Source organism: Sus scrofa, chromosome 3, assembly GCF_054392235.1.
Source record: "Sus scrofa isolate SSC_HxYL_T2T_F1_AM1 chromosome 3, Sscrofa_HxYL_maternal_Yorkshire_Landrace_v2.0, whole genome shotgun sequence".
Lineage (NCBI taxonomy): Eukaryota > Metazoa > Chordata > Mammalia > Artiodactyla > Suidae > Sus > Sus scrofa.
The window spans coordinates 120,772,434-120,787,006 of NC_139385.1; the positions used below are offsets into that span (position 1 = coordinate 120,772,434).

The following is a 14,573-nucleotide window of genomic DNA, read 5'->3' on the forward strand; positions in this document are numbered from 1 at the left end:
CAGGCAATCAGGTTCTTCAAAAGCCCATGACATGTGCAAAAGCCATGGAGCAAATGGCACTGACAGAACCCAACTCCTCATCTGCCTCGATGCTTCCTGTAGCCCCAGTCTTAGCAAGAAACAAGGCTGAGAATTACACTTAGATGTGGAGACTCTATTATGGTTCCCTGAATTAAATTTGGTACTTAGAGTCATTTTCTTCTAAAAATTTTATTTCATGGATAATGACAAATTCCATTTATCAAGCATGTACATAGACTAGGTATTAATCTAAGTACATTATATACAGTATTTTCATTTAATTACTGTAACAGGCCTATGAGGTAGATGCTATTATCCTCATTCGATATATCACTGTCCAGTAGAACTTTGTACAGCGATGGAAAAGGCCTTTCGGCCAATACCATAGCCACTAGTCACAGGGTGGTATTGAGCAATTGAAATGTGGCTAACGTGACTGAGGTATAGATGTTTAATTAATTTAAATATAAGTAGCCAATATGGCTTATGGCAATCATAATTGGAGAGTGCAGAATCGTAGATGTAGATTTTCACAGTAGAGCTGCCAATGTGTCAGACTGGGGAATTAAAATTTCATCTTTGTCTCTGTTCTTTAGTGAAAAACATTTCACTGCTCAACTGCAGAATGGGCTTTGGGCCCAAAACATGTTGCCTGATGGGGGCTTAGCACCCAGACCCACTGTGGATTCTGGCCTGTGGCTGTCTCAGCATGAGGTGTCACCTACCCAGGCAACAAGGTTCATCTTCCAAATAGCCAGGGCAGAGTTTCTGAAAGGATCATTTACTAGAAATGATTCACCTTGGGACCAACATGAGTTATTCCAGAAAGGAAGGGGTTAACAGAGTGGCACTGTGCATGTAGGTTGTGTGAAGGCAACAGGTAACAGAAGGCAAGAGGAAGAGACCATGCCAACACAGCCAACTGCCATTGAGCCAAAGAACTTTGATTCCAATAAAGCACAGCTCTCCAGCAAAAATAGAAAGGGGAGTGACGCTGCCACCTGGCCCAGCCTGAACTCTGGCCACCCTCTGAAAGGGCCTGTGTCTGAACACACCAGCACACTAAACCTGGTGCTTCCTCATCCCAGAGCAGCACACGATCTGGGGGAGGGCATGAAGAGCCTTTGGAAAGAATGCAGGAATCGCAGTCTAAAACCTGTGAAGTGATGTCACATTAAAAAGAGCCACCTCCAGAGAGGATTGCAGGACAGTGCCTGTTTTGGTACCACTTCAGATATGGGGATGAGTATGGGAAGGGAAGAGGGATAGGGAGAGAAGAGGGGTCATGATCTCTTATAGGACATAACTAACAGGAACTCTATAGAGACATCATATTGATATATTTATTGTGAGGAATTGGCACACAATTATGCAGGCTGAGACACCCCCACAATCTGCTATCTGCAAGCTGGACATCTAGGAAAACCAACGGTGTGGTTTAGTCCAAGTGGGAAGCCTTGAGACCTGGGGGAGGGTGTGGGACAGAGGGTGATGGTGTCCTAGGAAAGAAGACCAATGTCCCAGCTGAGCATTCAGGCAGAGAAGGGTGATTTCTCCTTTCCTCTACCTTTCGTTCCATTCAGGCTCTCAATAGTCAGCATGATGCTCAGCCACTTTGGAGAGGGCAGTCGTCTTTACTGAGTCCACTGACTCAAATGCTAATTTTATCTGGAAACACTCTTACACACATCTGGGCACCCCATGAGCCCACTGGGTTGACACATAAAATGAACCATCACAGCTTCCTTCAGTACCAGTGATGCTGCAGGGACCCCCAAAGGCCAGTCCATCTCACAGAATCAGAAAAACCTGAAGACCCTGCTTGCTGGTATGGTCCATGGGGAAGGGACAATGGAGGCAGAGTGCCTGATTCACAGCCTGCTTCCTGCAGGATCTAGAATAAATCTCTCAACCCCTCTGAACCTATTCCTTGCCCTGGCTGAGCCTCAAAATCACCTGGGGAGCTGTTTGAATCCTGAACTCCACCTTCAGTTGACCTAGTAAATCCAAGTTGTGGGAAGTGGCATCCTGCAGTTTTTGCAAAGCTCCCAGGTGATCCTGAGTCACACTCAAGGTGGTGACCCTGCCCATCGTCAGTCTTATCACACTCGCTCACTGCCCTGTGCCCAGCCCACCTGGTGACAGGGGACCTGCCCAAATCCAAGGTATTTTTAGCTTCCTAACCATCTTGACCTATTTTCTCTATGGGTCTGGTCTCAGTAAGTTAGCCCGGCAGATTGAAATGTTTCTGGGTATAATTTCTGTCTCTCCCTATGTTTTTGCTCTTTTTGGATCACCCAGGACCCTCTAAAGCCCAGAATGAGGAAGGGACAGGCAGCTCAGGACAGGAGACAACAAGGCTAGTTTTATGCCCAGCTTTGATGCACCTAGTTCTAGGGTTTGCCATTGACAATTGATTGGAAGTAATTATCACTTAATTTTCATGACATTAAAGTAGGCTAATTAAATAAAATTTTGGTTTTTTTCATTTTTCATTTTATTATTTTGGTAAACCAGAGGAAGCGGTTATGCATTTATCAAATCCCTTCATAGCATTTATTGGAAGGATATCAGTTGTTTCTCCTTTGGCCCATGTAAATGCCATTTTATAGCATTAGCTATGGCAAACCTTACCTGATGATAGTGGGTTAGTTGTATGATTTATTGTTGATTCATTTGTGGGATATTTATTTTGGTATATTTCCATATAAATGGTAGCAGGATTCTTTTCAACACTGAAACTGTAAGCAACATAGGAAATGCTTATTCCCTCCAAGTTTGAGAGAACAAAGCACAACATACTGTTTCAAAGGTATTCATTTTCATGTTATTTACCAACTTGGATCATTTGGGGCCATGTTAATATTTGTCAGAAAATCATCAGTATGTTTAAACTGATTAGTGTAGAATTTTACATCATGTTTACATACATATTGCTAAATAGGTGTTGGCAAAACCTCCTTTCTGTTTCTATTTGGGTTTCTCTACCATATTAGCCAAAGGTTGGGTCTAAGTCAACCTTCTCCCCAAATACAACAATGTATTTATTCGCTTTACTGATCTTGCTCTTCCTCTATTCTGTGATTCACCAGTTGTTCTCTTTATCATTTCCTTCCACCTATATTTATAAGGCTCTTTTTTCCTTTTAATACCTATGCATTGACTGCTTAATTCACGTTTTTAGTCTCTCTCATTTAATAATGGATGCATTTGAGGTTCTGGGTTTATCCATAAGCACAGTCTTTGTAATTTTGCAAATATTACAGAAGCAGGGAATCGATATTTATTGAACAGGTCCCTTGTCTGACGCCACACTAAGTATTTCACATCCTTCCTCATCTGTAAATGTTAAGACTCCTGCTTGCCAAGTCTGTCTGGAGACCCTTGTGAATGAAGCATCTAGTCCTCAGCAAGGGTTTGGTAACGACAGCCAGGGCCCTAATGGCTTTCTCATTTGACCCTCCCATTGTGCATATGAAGAAACTGAGGCTCAGTAAAGTAAAGGAAATTGCTCATGGTCACCCAGGGGAAAATGCAGGCAAGATTCCACCCCTGGCTCCTCTGAACTGACTCTCAGCACGCTCACCCCTCCTCTGCCCATCACCTGGCCTAAACCAGGAGCACATGGCAAAGAAGCTGCGGCTGTTGGTGGGGGCAAGAAAGCTGAGACACGCTGTCATCGTTCCCCATCCCAACCAAACGACCTCCACTCTTCAATTCCTGAGTGGATGATCTTCAGCTGGCCTCTACTGAGACCTTGGGCTCCTTTTTCAAGTAAAAGGGAAGGGGATGGCTTCTACAGGAAGTTCCCAACGTTGCTTGGACACTAGGAGCATCACTCCCTTCATGGTCCTCCCTGCCTGTGTCAGGAGAGACCTGAGTTCTGTGCAACCAAGGGTAGGGCAGAAGGTCAGCTGGTTGCCTCTACTGCAAGGGCCTGGGCCTGAGTGCCCCTGTCCTGGCCATTGGAGGGGGCCACTTATCTGCGGAGAGGGCGGTGGGAGGAGGTCTGGTGAGGTGGGCTGACTGATATGTTTACAGACGTGGACACCTTTGTTTGCCCCTTGGCTGCTCCACCAGGAAACCATAGTTTACAAAGGGCTCACAAGTCTCAACAAGATACGGGACTCCACACATTCATGGCTGTTGAACAGACAAATCCATTTCCACTTTACAACCTTGCTCTCTGGGGACTTATTTGTCAGTGTGAAAAGAAATGATACAGGAACAATTACCAGATTATGCAAATCCATGCATTGGAAATCCAGGAAGAGCTGCACGGAGAGGATGCTAATCTTGTGGTCTCCCAGAAATGGGAAACTTAGAGGCTGCCTGGGCTCTTCCAGAGCACAGGCTAAGACCTGAGTACATCCTGTACAGCCCATGGCCGGTTTTGGACCTGGAGCCTAGAATGTCTGCACTCGCTTCCAAGAGATGACATTTCACAAGGAACGTGTGATTAGGCTTATAAAATTTTCCTTTCATAAATGCTTCCTATTCTTTTTCCATTGTTTGTAAACTCTTAATAAAAACCTGCTGTTGGGACCAGGATGGCTGATCATTTGATGTAAGGATCCTGAGTCTTTACCTCTTCATGCACTTTGCTTATGCATTTATTGCCTATCTGGTCAGTTACATATACAGCCCTTTGACATCTGCCTCACCATTACCAATAAAACCTGCAGAGTGAGGGGAATTTTCCTAACTCAGATTTTAAATACCTCTTTAAGAAGTCACCTCTAACCCTCAAAGACAAGGTGAGTGATGTCTTGGGTACCACACAGGGAGATAGAGAAATGAAGGATGCTCATGGCTCTTCTCCTTCTTTTCTAAGGATTTATTGAAGGGTAAATCAGAGCCTCACTTCATCCTGGAAGGTGCAAGCAGATTCGACATCCAACAAGGAGATGCAGGTAAAAGCTCAACCTCTTCCTTCCTAGTCCTGGAGCAAGGCAGGCTGCCTGAAGTCAGCCACCAGGTAGAGAGGAGTGGAGGACAGTGTCCCTCAGGACCACAGAGTGCTCCCCCAGCTTCTCAGGATGCATAGCTGGCACCCTCTGTGTTGCTGTGAACAGACTCCTCACGCCCGCAAGTCCACTCAGCAGTGGGTATGCAGAGCCCTTGGCGGGGAGGAATGATCAAAGAAAAGGAGAAAATAATCTGAGACTGAGTAGAGAGAAGCCTTAGTTGCTGGAAAAGGGGAAGGAATGAGAGACTCAGAAAAGGGAAGCAAATATTTTATTGAACTTCTGCACGCTCTGCCAGAGATTTTCATATGTGGTTTCATTAACACCCTGCAATATCCCCACTCTATATATGTAAAAATGAAGGTCCCACAGGTTAAATAATTTCCTTAATGTTACGTAAGTAATAGCTAAGAGAGTTGGGTTTAAATCCAGGGCTATTTGATCCCCCCCCCACCCACACACACACACATACCAGACAGGTGTGTACAAGGAGCCAAGAGACACAGCAGAATAAGACAGCGCCTCTTCTGGAGTCCCATTCTAGCTCAGCGGAAACGAACCCAACTAGTATCCATGAGGACATGGGTTCAATCCCTGGCCCTGCTCATTGGGTTAGGACCCAGCATTGCAGTGAGCTGTGGTGTAGTTTGCAAACACAGCTCGGATCTGGCATTGCTGTGGTTGTGGTGTAGGCCGGCAGCTGTAGCTCTGATTCAGCCCCTAGCCTGGGAACTATCATAGGCCAAGGATGTGACGCCCCCCCCCCAAAAAAAAAGTACCTCTTCTGAGAACAGATTCTATGTCCTTAGAATGTCAACTTCCAATTTTCGTCTTCACTTGGACTTCACCTGGTGAAACAGCATCTTGGGCCAAAACGATAGAAGCCTACCTGGCTGGCTTTCTGTGTTGGAAAAGTCCCCACCAGCCAGTAACCTCTTATCAGGGTTTAACCTAACTGGAGAAGGGACCTCTCTGAGGGTGTCTTTGTGGCTTCTACCCCCAGCACCGTGCCTGACATGAAAGGGTATTCAAGGTGGAAAGAAGACTCAGGAGAAGGGGATGAGCTTGCTCAAAAGGGCTCAGGGGGAACTTCAAGGAGAAACTCAAGGCCATGTTTCCCTCAAGGAGGGAAAGGGGAGAACCCCTGGGTGGAATAGAAAGGCCTCGACGGGGGTAGGAACTGGGTAGACGGGGGTAGGAACTGGGTAAACACTAGCCAAGAAAAACATAAATCTGTTTTCTCCAATTGTAGAGAGCGCCATTGCCACTGACACTGGCCACCAAAATCACTGTATCTTTAGTTCTGGGTACCTCTGGCAAAATGCATATCAGAAAGCAACTTGGCCCCAGGTATGCCAAAGCCTGACTGGGACTCTCCTGACCTCACTACCATCACCATCATCATATCACCAACACCAACACCCATCACCTCTCCATAGCCATCATCACCAACACCCCCATAACCACCACTACCACCGCCATCACCAATACCATCATCACCATAACCACCACCACCATAATCACCTCTATAAGCACCTTCTCTATCTTGCTTGGAACTGACCCCAGTGAATCTTTCCCCAGTTCTCCTCTCTCCAACAGGGAAAAAAAAAAGCATTATTCAAAAGGTGATGTGCTGACTCTGCAATGCATGGGGTGGGACTCCCAGGTGCGTCCAGTCTGCTTCTCATGGCTTATGTTCCCTCACAGGTGATTGCTGGTTCCTGGCAGCACTGGGCTCCTTGACACAGAACCCACAGCATCTGCAGAAGATCTTGACAGATCAAAGCTTTTCCTATCACTATGCGGGGATTTTCCTTTTCCGGGTATGTCCCCTGCTGGGGTGCTCCTTAAATGGGATTCTCTGTGAGCACAGGGAGGCAACTGCCTTGAATGTTCTCTTGGTCTGGCAGCCCGAGATGTGAAAGAGACATTTATGTGTTATTCTAAGTTACCAGAAAGGATTTGAGCTCATATCTGACAGCGTGTAGGGAAGATGAGACTTGAACTGTTTACATGTAAATAAAAAGAAGGGCAGAAAAAATCAGCAAAAGAGTTATTGGTCAAGTATGTACGCCATTGAGGGGTTGGCTCAGCGGTTAATGAATCTGACTAGCATCCTTGAGGATGCAGGTTAGATCCCTGGCCTTACTCAGTGGATTAAGGATCAGATGTTGCCATGAGCTGTGGTGTAGGTCACAGACATGGCTCAGATCTGGCGTGGCTATGGCTGTGGCATAGGCCAGCGGCTATAGTTCCAATTCGACCCCTAACCTGGGAACCTCCACATGCTTTGAGTGTGGCCCTAAAAAAAAAACAAAACAAACAAACAAAAAAGAATGTACACCATTGAGAGTTTGTCTGTCTTTTCTTGTACTCAATCTTGTTATGTGGATCATAGTAGCTTTAGAGTGAGTTATAACAACTGGTAGAATGAGTTATCCTTCTTACTCATTATTCTTTTCTCGAAAACATTTTATCTTGGTAATTCTTGCCCATTTATTCTTCTTTGAGAATTTTTAAATCATTGTGTCTTTATTAAAAAGAAAAGCCACTGTCATGTGGAATACAGCAGCATTAAATTTATGTAGTAATTTGGAAAAATTACATTTTTATCATTTTAATTATTCCTTTCCAAAAAACATTCTGTATCTTTCCATTTATTTAGAACTTGTTTTATGCCAGTCAATAAAATGTTACAGTTATGTTTTGATATTGGTTGCTGTACCCTTCTTGGTAAATATATTCTCAGATATTTTTACAGCTTCCGTAGCTAATGTGAATGATTTTTCTAACTAGATGTTGCTGAAAGGAGGAAAGCTATTCTTTACTTTATATTGAATTGTATCTAGCCACCTTAACAATTCCTTTATTAGTTCTAATATTTTTCATTAGTAGTGTCTGGATTTTTTCTAGATATTAGTTATCTAACATTATCTGCAGATAAAGATAATTTTGTCTCTTCTTTCAATACTCATAGAACTTCTTTAGTTCTTTTGCCTTGTCACATTAATTCGAAGATTGCAATTTTGAATACAAGTGTCTAGAGCCAAATCCTGCCCTCTCTTAATTTTAGTGACATACTTTCTTGATAGACCATTCTTTTAATCCACAGTTGGATTTAATTGGCTAAAAATTTTATTAAAATTTTTGTATCTATAGAATTGATTTCCAGTCATCTGTTGTGTTTATTATCAAGTTATGCTAGCTTTTTAACATGAATCCATTGAGATTTACATACTTTGATGTAAAATAATTTATATAATGCTTGTTCATTATTGATTATCTGTTCTTTGAAGGTAAAATAGACAATAGTTAAAATCATTGGAACCTGCTTCCTTTTGAAATTTGATTTCTTTAACTCTTCCTACATGTTCAATAGCTATTGATCTGCTTGAGCCTCTTATTTCTTCTGGAGGTAATTCTTAAAATTTATATTTTTCCAGGAAACCAATTGTTTCTTCTGGAGTTCCAAATTTATTGCCCCAAACTTGCTTATATAATTCTCTGCAAATTTATATAATTTCTTCTAATCTGTGGTTAAATCTACTTTTCAGTAGATTTAAAATATAGCATATAGCTATATTTTTATTTTTCCTTTTTTTTCCTTAATACAACCAACCTATTGTATAGGTTTTTGAATGACAACTTTTGATGTTCATTGTTCTTTTCTATTGTTTTTCTTTTGGTTTTTTCTCTTTTAAATTAAAATTATTTTAATGTGCACAGCAAAGGAAACCAAAAAGAAAACAAAGACAACTTACAGAATGGGAGAAAATAGTTCAAGATGATGCAACTGACAAGGGCTTAATCTCTAAAATATACAAACAACTTATACAACTCAACAGCAAAAAAAACCAGCAACCCAATTGAAAAGTGGGCAAAAGACCTGGATAGACATTTCTCCAAAGAAGATATACAGATGGCCAACAAGCACGTGAAAAAATGCTCAACATCACTGATTTTTAGAGAAATGCACATCAAAACTACCATGAGGGGAGTTCCCTTCCTAGTACAGCGGAAACAAATCCGACTAGGAACCATGATGTTTCAGGTTCGAATCCTGGCCTCACTCAGGGTTTAAGGATCCAGCAGTGCTGTGAGTTGTGGTGTAGGTCGCAGACATGACTCAAATCCATTGTTGCTGTGGCTGTGGTATAGGCCAGCAGCAACAACTCCTATTAGACCCCTAGCCTGGGAACCTCCATATGCCGTGGGTGTGGCCCTAAAAAGGCAAAAGACAAAAACCAAAAAAAAAAAAAAAAAAAAAAAACTACCATGAGATGCCACCTCACAATAGTAAGAACAGCCATCATTAGTAAGTCCACGAAAAAATGCTGGAGAGGGTGTGGAGAATAGGGAATCCTCCTGCACTGTTGGTGGGAATGTAAGCTGGTACAAACACTATGGAAAACAGTATGGATGTTTCTTAGAAAACAATACATAGAACTACCATATGACCCAGCAATCCCACTCATGGGCATATATCCAGACAAAACTTACCTTGAAAAAGACACATGCACCCACATGATCATTGCAGCATTACTCACAATAGCCAAGACATAAAAACAACCCAAATGTCCTTCGACAGATGATTGAATTAGGGAGATGTGATATATATACACAATGGAATACTACTCAGCCATAAAAAAGAACAAAATAAAGCCATTTGCAGCAACATGGATGGAACTGGAGACTCTCATACTAAGTGAAGTAAGTCAGAGAAAAACAAATACCATATGATATCACTTAAATCTGGAATCTAATATATGGCGCAAGGGAACCTTTCCACAGAGAAAAAAATCATGGACTTGGAGAATAGATTTGTGGTTGCCAAGGGGGAGGGGGAGAGAATGGGATGGATTGGGAACTTGGGGTTAATAGATGCAGACTATTGCCTTTGGAATGGACTGGCATTGAGATCCTGCTGTGTAGGCCTAGGGACTGTCTAGTCACTTATGATGGAGCATGATAATGTGAGAAAAAAAGAATCTATACTTGTATGTGTAACTGGGTCATAAAATAAAATAAAATAATAAAATAACTATTTTAACATATTTTTAAAAATTTTATTGGAGCATAGTTGACTTACAAGGTCGTATAAGTTTTAGATGTACAGCAAAGTGAATAAGCCATATATATACTCTTTTTTCCCATACAATTTACTATAAACTATTGAGTAGATTTCCTTGTGCTATATAGTAGCTTCTTGTTAATTATCTATTTTATATATTATTCCCATTCTCCTAATTCCTGCCTGACACCTACGTTTCCCCCATGGTAACCATAAAATTGGTTTTGAAATCTGGGAGCTTATTTCTATTTTATAAATAAGTTATTTTGTATCATTTTTATTCAGTTCCACATATAAGTGATATCATGCAATGTTTGTCTTTTTCTGTCTGACTTCATTTATATGATAATCTCTAAATCCATCCATGTTGCTGCAAATGGCATTACTTCATTCTTTTTATGGCTGAGTAATATTCCAATTGTTAGAAATGGAGAGGGAAGAAGAATGCAGAGATGGGAGCAGGGAGCAATGAGAGCTCAAGCAGGTTTATAGACCAACAGAGTGTCAAGGAACAATGAGCAGAGAAAACTCAGGCTCTGAGCAGTTTAGGGAGCAGCTGCTTATATATATAGGGAAAAGGGTAGTTTCTATTTTTAGCACATTCTATTTCTAGCACAGGTTCATGATGGAGGAAGAAACAGGGAAGATACAGGGTGTGTTGTTACAATTTAATAGTCTCTCCCCCTGCTTTTGTCTTACAGCTTTGTGTTTCATTTTGTAGTTACCACATAACACCAGTGTGTCATGTGGTAACTCCATCATGAACCTGTTGCTGCAAATGTGTGTGTGTGTGTGTGTGTGTGTGTGTGTGTGTGTACCACATCTTTATCCATTCCTCTGATGATGGACATTTAGGTTGCTTCCATGTCTTGGCTATAGTAAACAGTGCTGCAACAAACATTGAGGTGCATGTATCTTTTTGAATTATGCTTTTCTCTAGATAGATGCCCAGGAGTGGGATTGCTAGATCATATGGTAGTTCTACATTTAGTGATTTAAGGAACTGTCCTCCATAGTGGTTGCAGTAATTTACATTCCCACCAGCAGTGTAGGAGAGTTTCCTTTTCTCCACACCCTCTCTAGCATTTATTGTTTATAGATTTTTTGATGATGGCCATTCTGACTGGTGTGAAGTGATGCTTCATTGTAGTTTTGATTTGCATTTCTCTGATATAATTAATGATGTTGAGCATCTTTTCATGTGTTTTCGACCATCTGCCTATCTTCTTTGAAGAAATATCTATTTAAATCATCTGCCCATTTTTTAGTTGGGTTGTAATTTCTTCATATAAGGTTTATATTAATAATAACCTTATATAAAAGGTTTACCTTAAACTTACATATAAAGTTTATATAAAATGTTTTATATAAAGTTTATATAAAGTTTCATGTGATATTTGTGTATTTTCAAGCTTAATCCCTTTGTTGCTTCATTTGCAAAGATTTTTCTCCTGCAGGTTGTCTTTTCACTTTTTTATGGTTTCCTTTGCTGTGCAACAGGTTTTAAGTTTAATAAAGTCTCATTTGTTTATTTTCATTTTTATTTTCATTACTATAGGAGGTGAATCAAAAAAGATATTGCCGTGATTTATGCCAGAGTGTTCTGCCTGTGTTTTCCTCTAGGAGTTTTATAGTATCCAGCGTTATGTTTAGGTTCTTAATCTGTTTTGAGTTTATATTTGTGTATGGTGTTAGAGAATGTTCTAATTTCATTCTTTTACATGTAGCTGTCCAGTTTTCCCAGCACCACTTATTGAAGAGACTGTCTTTCCTCCACTGTATGTTCTTGCCTTCTTTGTCATTGATGAGTTGACCATAGGTGCTTAGGTTTATTTCTGCACTTACTATCCTGTTCCATTGATCTATATTTCTGTTTTCTGTGCCAGTACCCCACCATTTTGATGACTGTAGCTTTGTGGTATAGTCTGAAGTCAGGGAGCCTGATTCCTCCAGTTCCATTTTCCTTTTTCAAGATTGCTTTAGCTATTCAGGGTCCTTTGTGTTTCTATACAGATTTTACAATATTCTGTTCTAGTTCTGTGAAGGATGTCATTGGTAATTTAATAGTGATTGCACTGAATCTATAGATTGCTTTGGGTAGTATAGTCATTTTGAAAATATTGATTTTTTCAAACCAAAATCATGGCATATCTTTCCATCTGTTCGTGTCATCTAACTTCTTTTATCAGTGTCTTATAATTTTCAGACTACAGTTCTTTTGTCTCTTTAGGTAGGTTTACTCCTAGGTATTTTATTCTCTTTGATGCAATGAAAAATAGGATTGTTTCCTTAATTTCTCTTTCTGATCTGTCATTGTTAGTATATAGAAATGCAAAATATTTCTGTGTGTTAATTTTGTATCCTGCAACTTTGCTGAATTCACTGATGAGCTCTGACAGTTTCCTGGTAGTGTCTTTAGAGTTTTCTGTGTATCATGTTATCTGTGTATCATGTTATCTGCAAACAGTGACAGTTTTACTTCTTTTCCAATTTGGCTTCCTTTCATTTATTTTTCTTCTTTAATTGCCATGGCTAGCATTTCCAAAACTGTGTTAAATAACAGTGGTAAGAGTGGAAATCCTTGTCTTTTTCCTGATCTTAGCAGAAATTCTTTCAGCTTCTCACCATTGAGAATGATATTACCTGTGGGTTTGTCATATACAGCTTTTATTATGTTGAGGTAGGTTCACTCTCTGGCCACTCTCTGGAGAGTTTTTAATCAGAAATGGGTGTTGAATTTTGTGAAAAGGTTTCCCTGCATCTATTGAGATGACCATATGGTTTTTATTCTTCAGTTTGTTAATGTGGTGTATCACATAGATTGATTTGCAGATATCGAAGAATATTTGCATCCCTGGGATAAATCCCACTTGATCATGGTGTATGATCTTTTTTAATATATATTTGGATTCTGTTTGCTCATATTTTTTTGTCTTTTTGTATTTTTAGGGCTGTACCCACAGCATGTGGAGGTTCCTAGGCTAGGGGTCCAATCAGAGCTGTAGGTACTGGCCTACACCACAGCCTCAACAACTCAGGATCCAAGCCACATCTGCAACCTACACCCCAGCTCATGGCAATGCCAGATCCTTAACCCACTGAGTGAGGCCAAGGATCAAACCTATGTTCTCATGGATTCTAGTTGGGTTCATTAACCACTGAGCCATGATGGTAACTCCTCTGTTTGCTAATATTTTGCTGAGGATTTTTGCACTTATGTTCATCAGTTATAATGGCTTGTAGTTCTCTTTTTTCTTGTATCTTTGGCTGGTCTGGTTTAAGGGTAATGGTGGCCTCATAGAATGAACTTGGGAGTGTTCTCTCCTCTGCAAATTTTTTTGGAGGAGTTTCAGAAGAATAGGTGTTACCTCTTCTCTAAATATTTGATAGAATTCACCTATAAAGCCATCTGGTCCTGGACTTTTATTTTTTGGAAGTTTTTAAACCATAATTCCATTTCAGAACTTGTGATTTGTCTATTGATATTTCCTATTTCTTGTTGGTTCAGTCTCAGAAGATTGTTTATCTTTATAAGAATGTGTTCATTTCATCTAGTGTATCATTTTATTGGGATATAGTTGCTTATAGTGGTCCCTTTTCATCCTTTGTACTTCTGTGGTGTCAGTTACACCTTTTCCTTTCTTGTTTTTGTTTTTCTATATAATTAATGTCAATTTTTTCTATTAATTCCCATTTACTTTCTCTTGGTTAATTTTATTGGGTTTTTTTTTTTTCTTGTTTTCTGAAACGGTACACTTAAAATCTGTTTTTCCTTCATGAGAAAATCTTTTAAGACTAAATTTTCCTTTAAAGTCTTATCTGTATCCATAGGTTTCATATGTCCACAGAGTCATAGATATCAGATGTCTTTTATTAATTTTAAGATAATATGTTTTAGGTTTTTTTGATGATGTTTTAGTTTTAATTAAGTTTTATGGGGGATCACCTCTTAATTTATTGAATTTTAGACATTATTTTATGATCAGAGAATATAATCCATAAAACCTCAACATTTGAAGAAATTATCAAAGTTTTATTCATAGCCAGGCCTGCAACAGTTTTTATAAATGCTTCATGGATATACGAAATGAGTATATATTATCCAGTGGTCATGAGTTTGACATGTGGAATCAAACTCTCTGGTTTGCAGATTGTATTATTTGCAATAATTTCTTTTATCTTGGCTTATTTTTTACCTATTTGTCTTGTCACATTCTAAAATAGGTGAATTAAAGTTCTTCCACAAAGTTAGAGTTTGGAGGATTCCTCTTCTGTTTTCAGGTGTTCTGGCTTTGTTCTTTCCCTGTTATATTCTTTGGTTTCCAGAGGTTTATGTTCCTGTTCTCTGGTTGTTGGAGAAAAACTTATACAATACCCCTCTTTGTTATATTTAATGCTTTGGGTCTTGAATTCCTCTTTATCTGATATTCATATTACTATTCCAGGTTCCTATTACTTACCTTTCCCTATTATGTCTTTTCTCATCCTTTCACTACCAATTTCATTTTCTCTAT

At 39.9% G+C, this 14,573-nt stretch overlaps 1 protein-coding gene across 2 annotated transcripts in view; it reads left to right on the top strand.

Annotated features, from left to right (window-relative positions):
- Positions 1-14,573, top strand: part of CAPN13 (calpain 13) — a 179,741-nt gene that overhangs the window by 114,457 nt on the left and 50,711 nt on the right. For both annotated transcript variants that reach the window (XM_085019693.1, XM_021087661.2), the window contains 2 exons: positions 4,856-4,934; positions 6,696-6,811. In XM_085019693.1, coding sequence (XP_084875819.1) covers positions 4,856-4,934; positions 6,696-6,811 — 195 coding nt within the window. The remainder of the gene's footprint in view (positions 1-4,855; positions 4,935-6,695; positions 6,812-14,573) is intronic.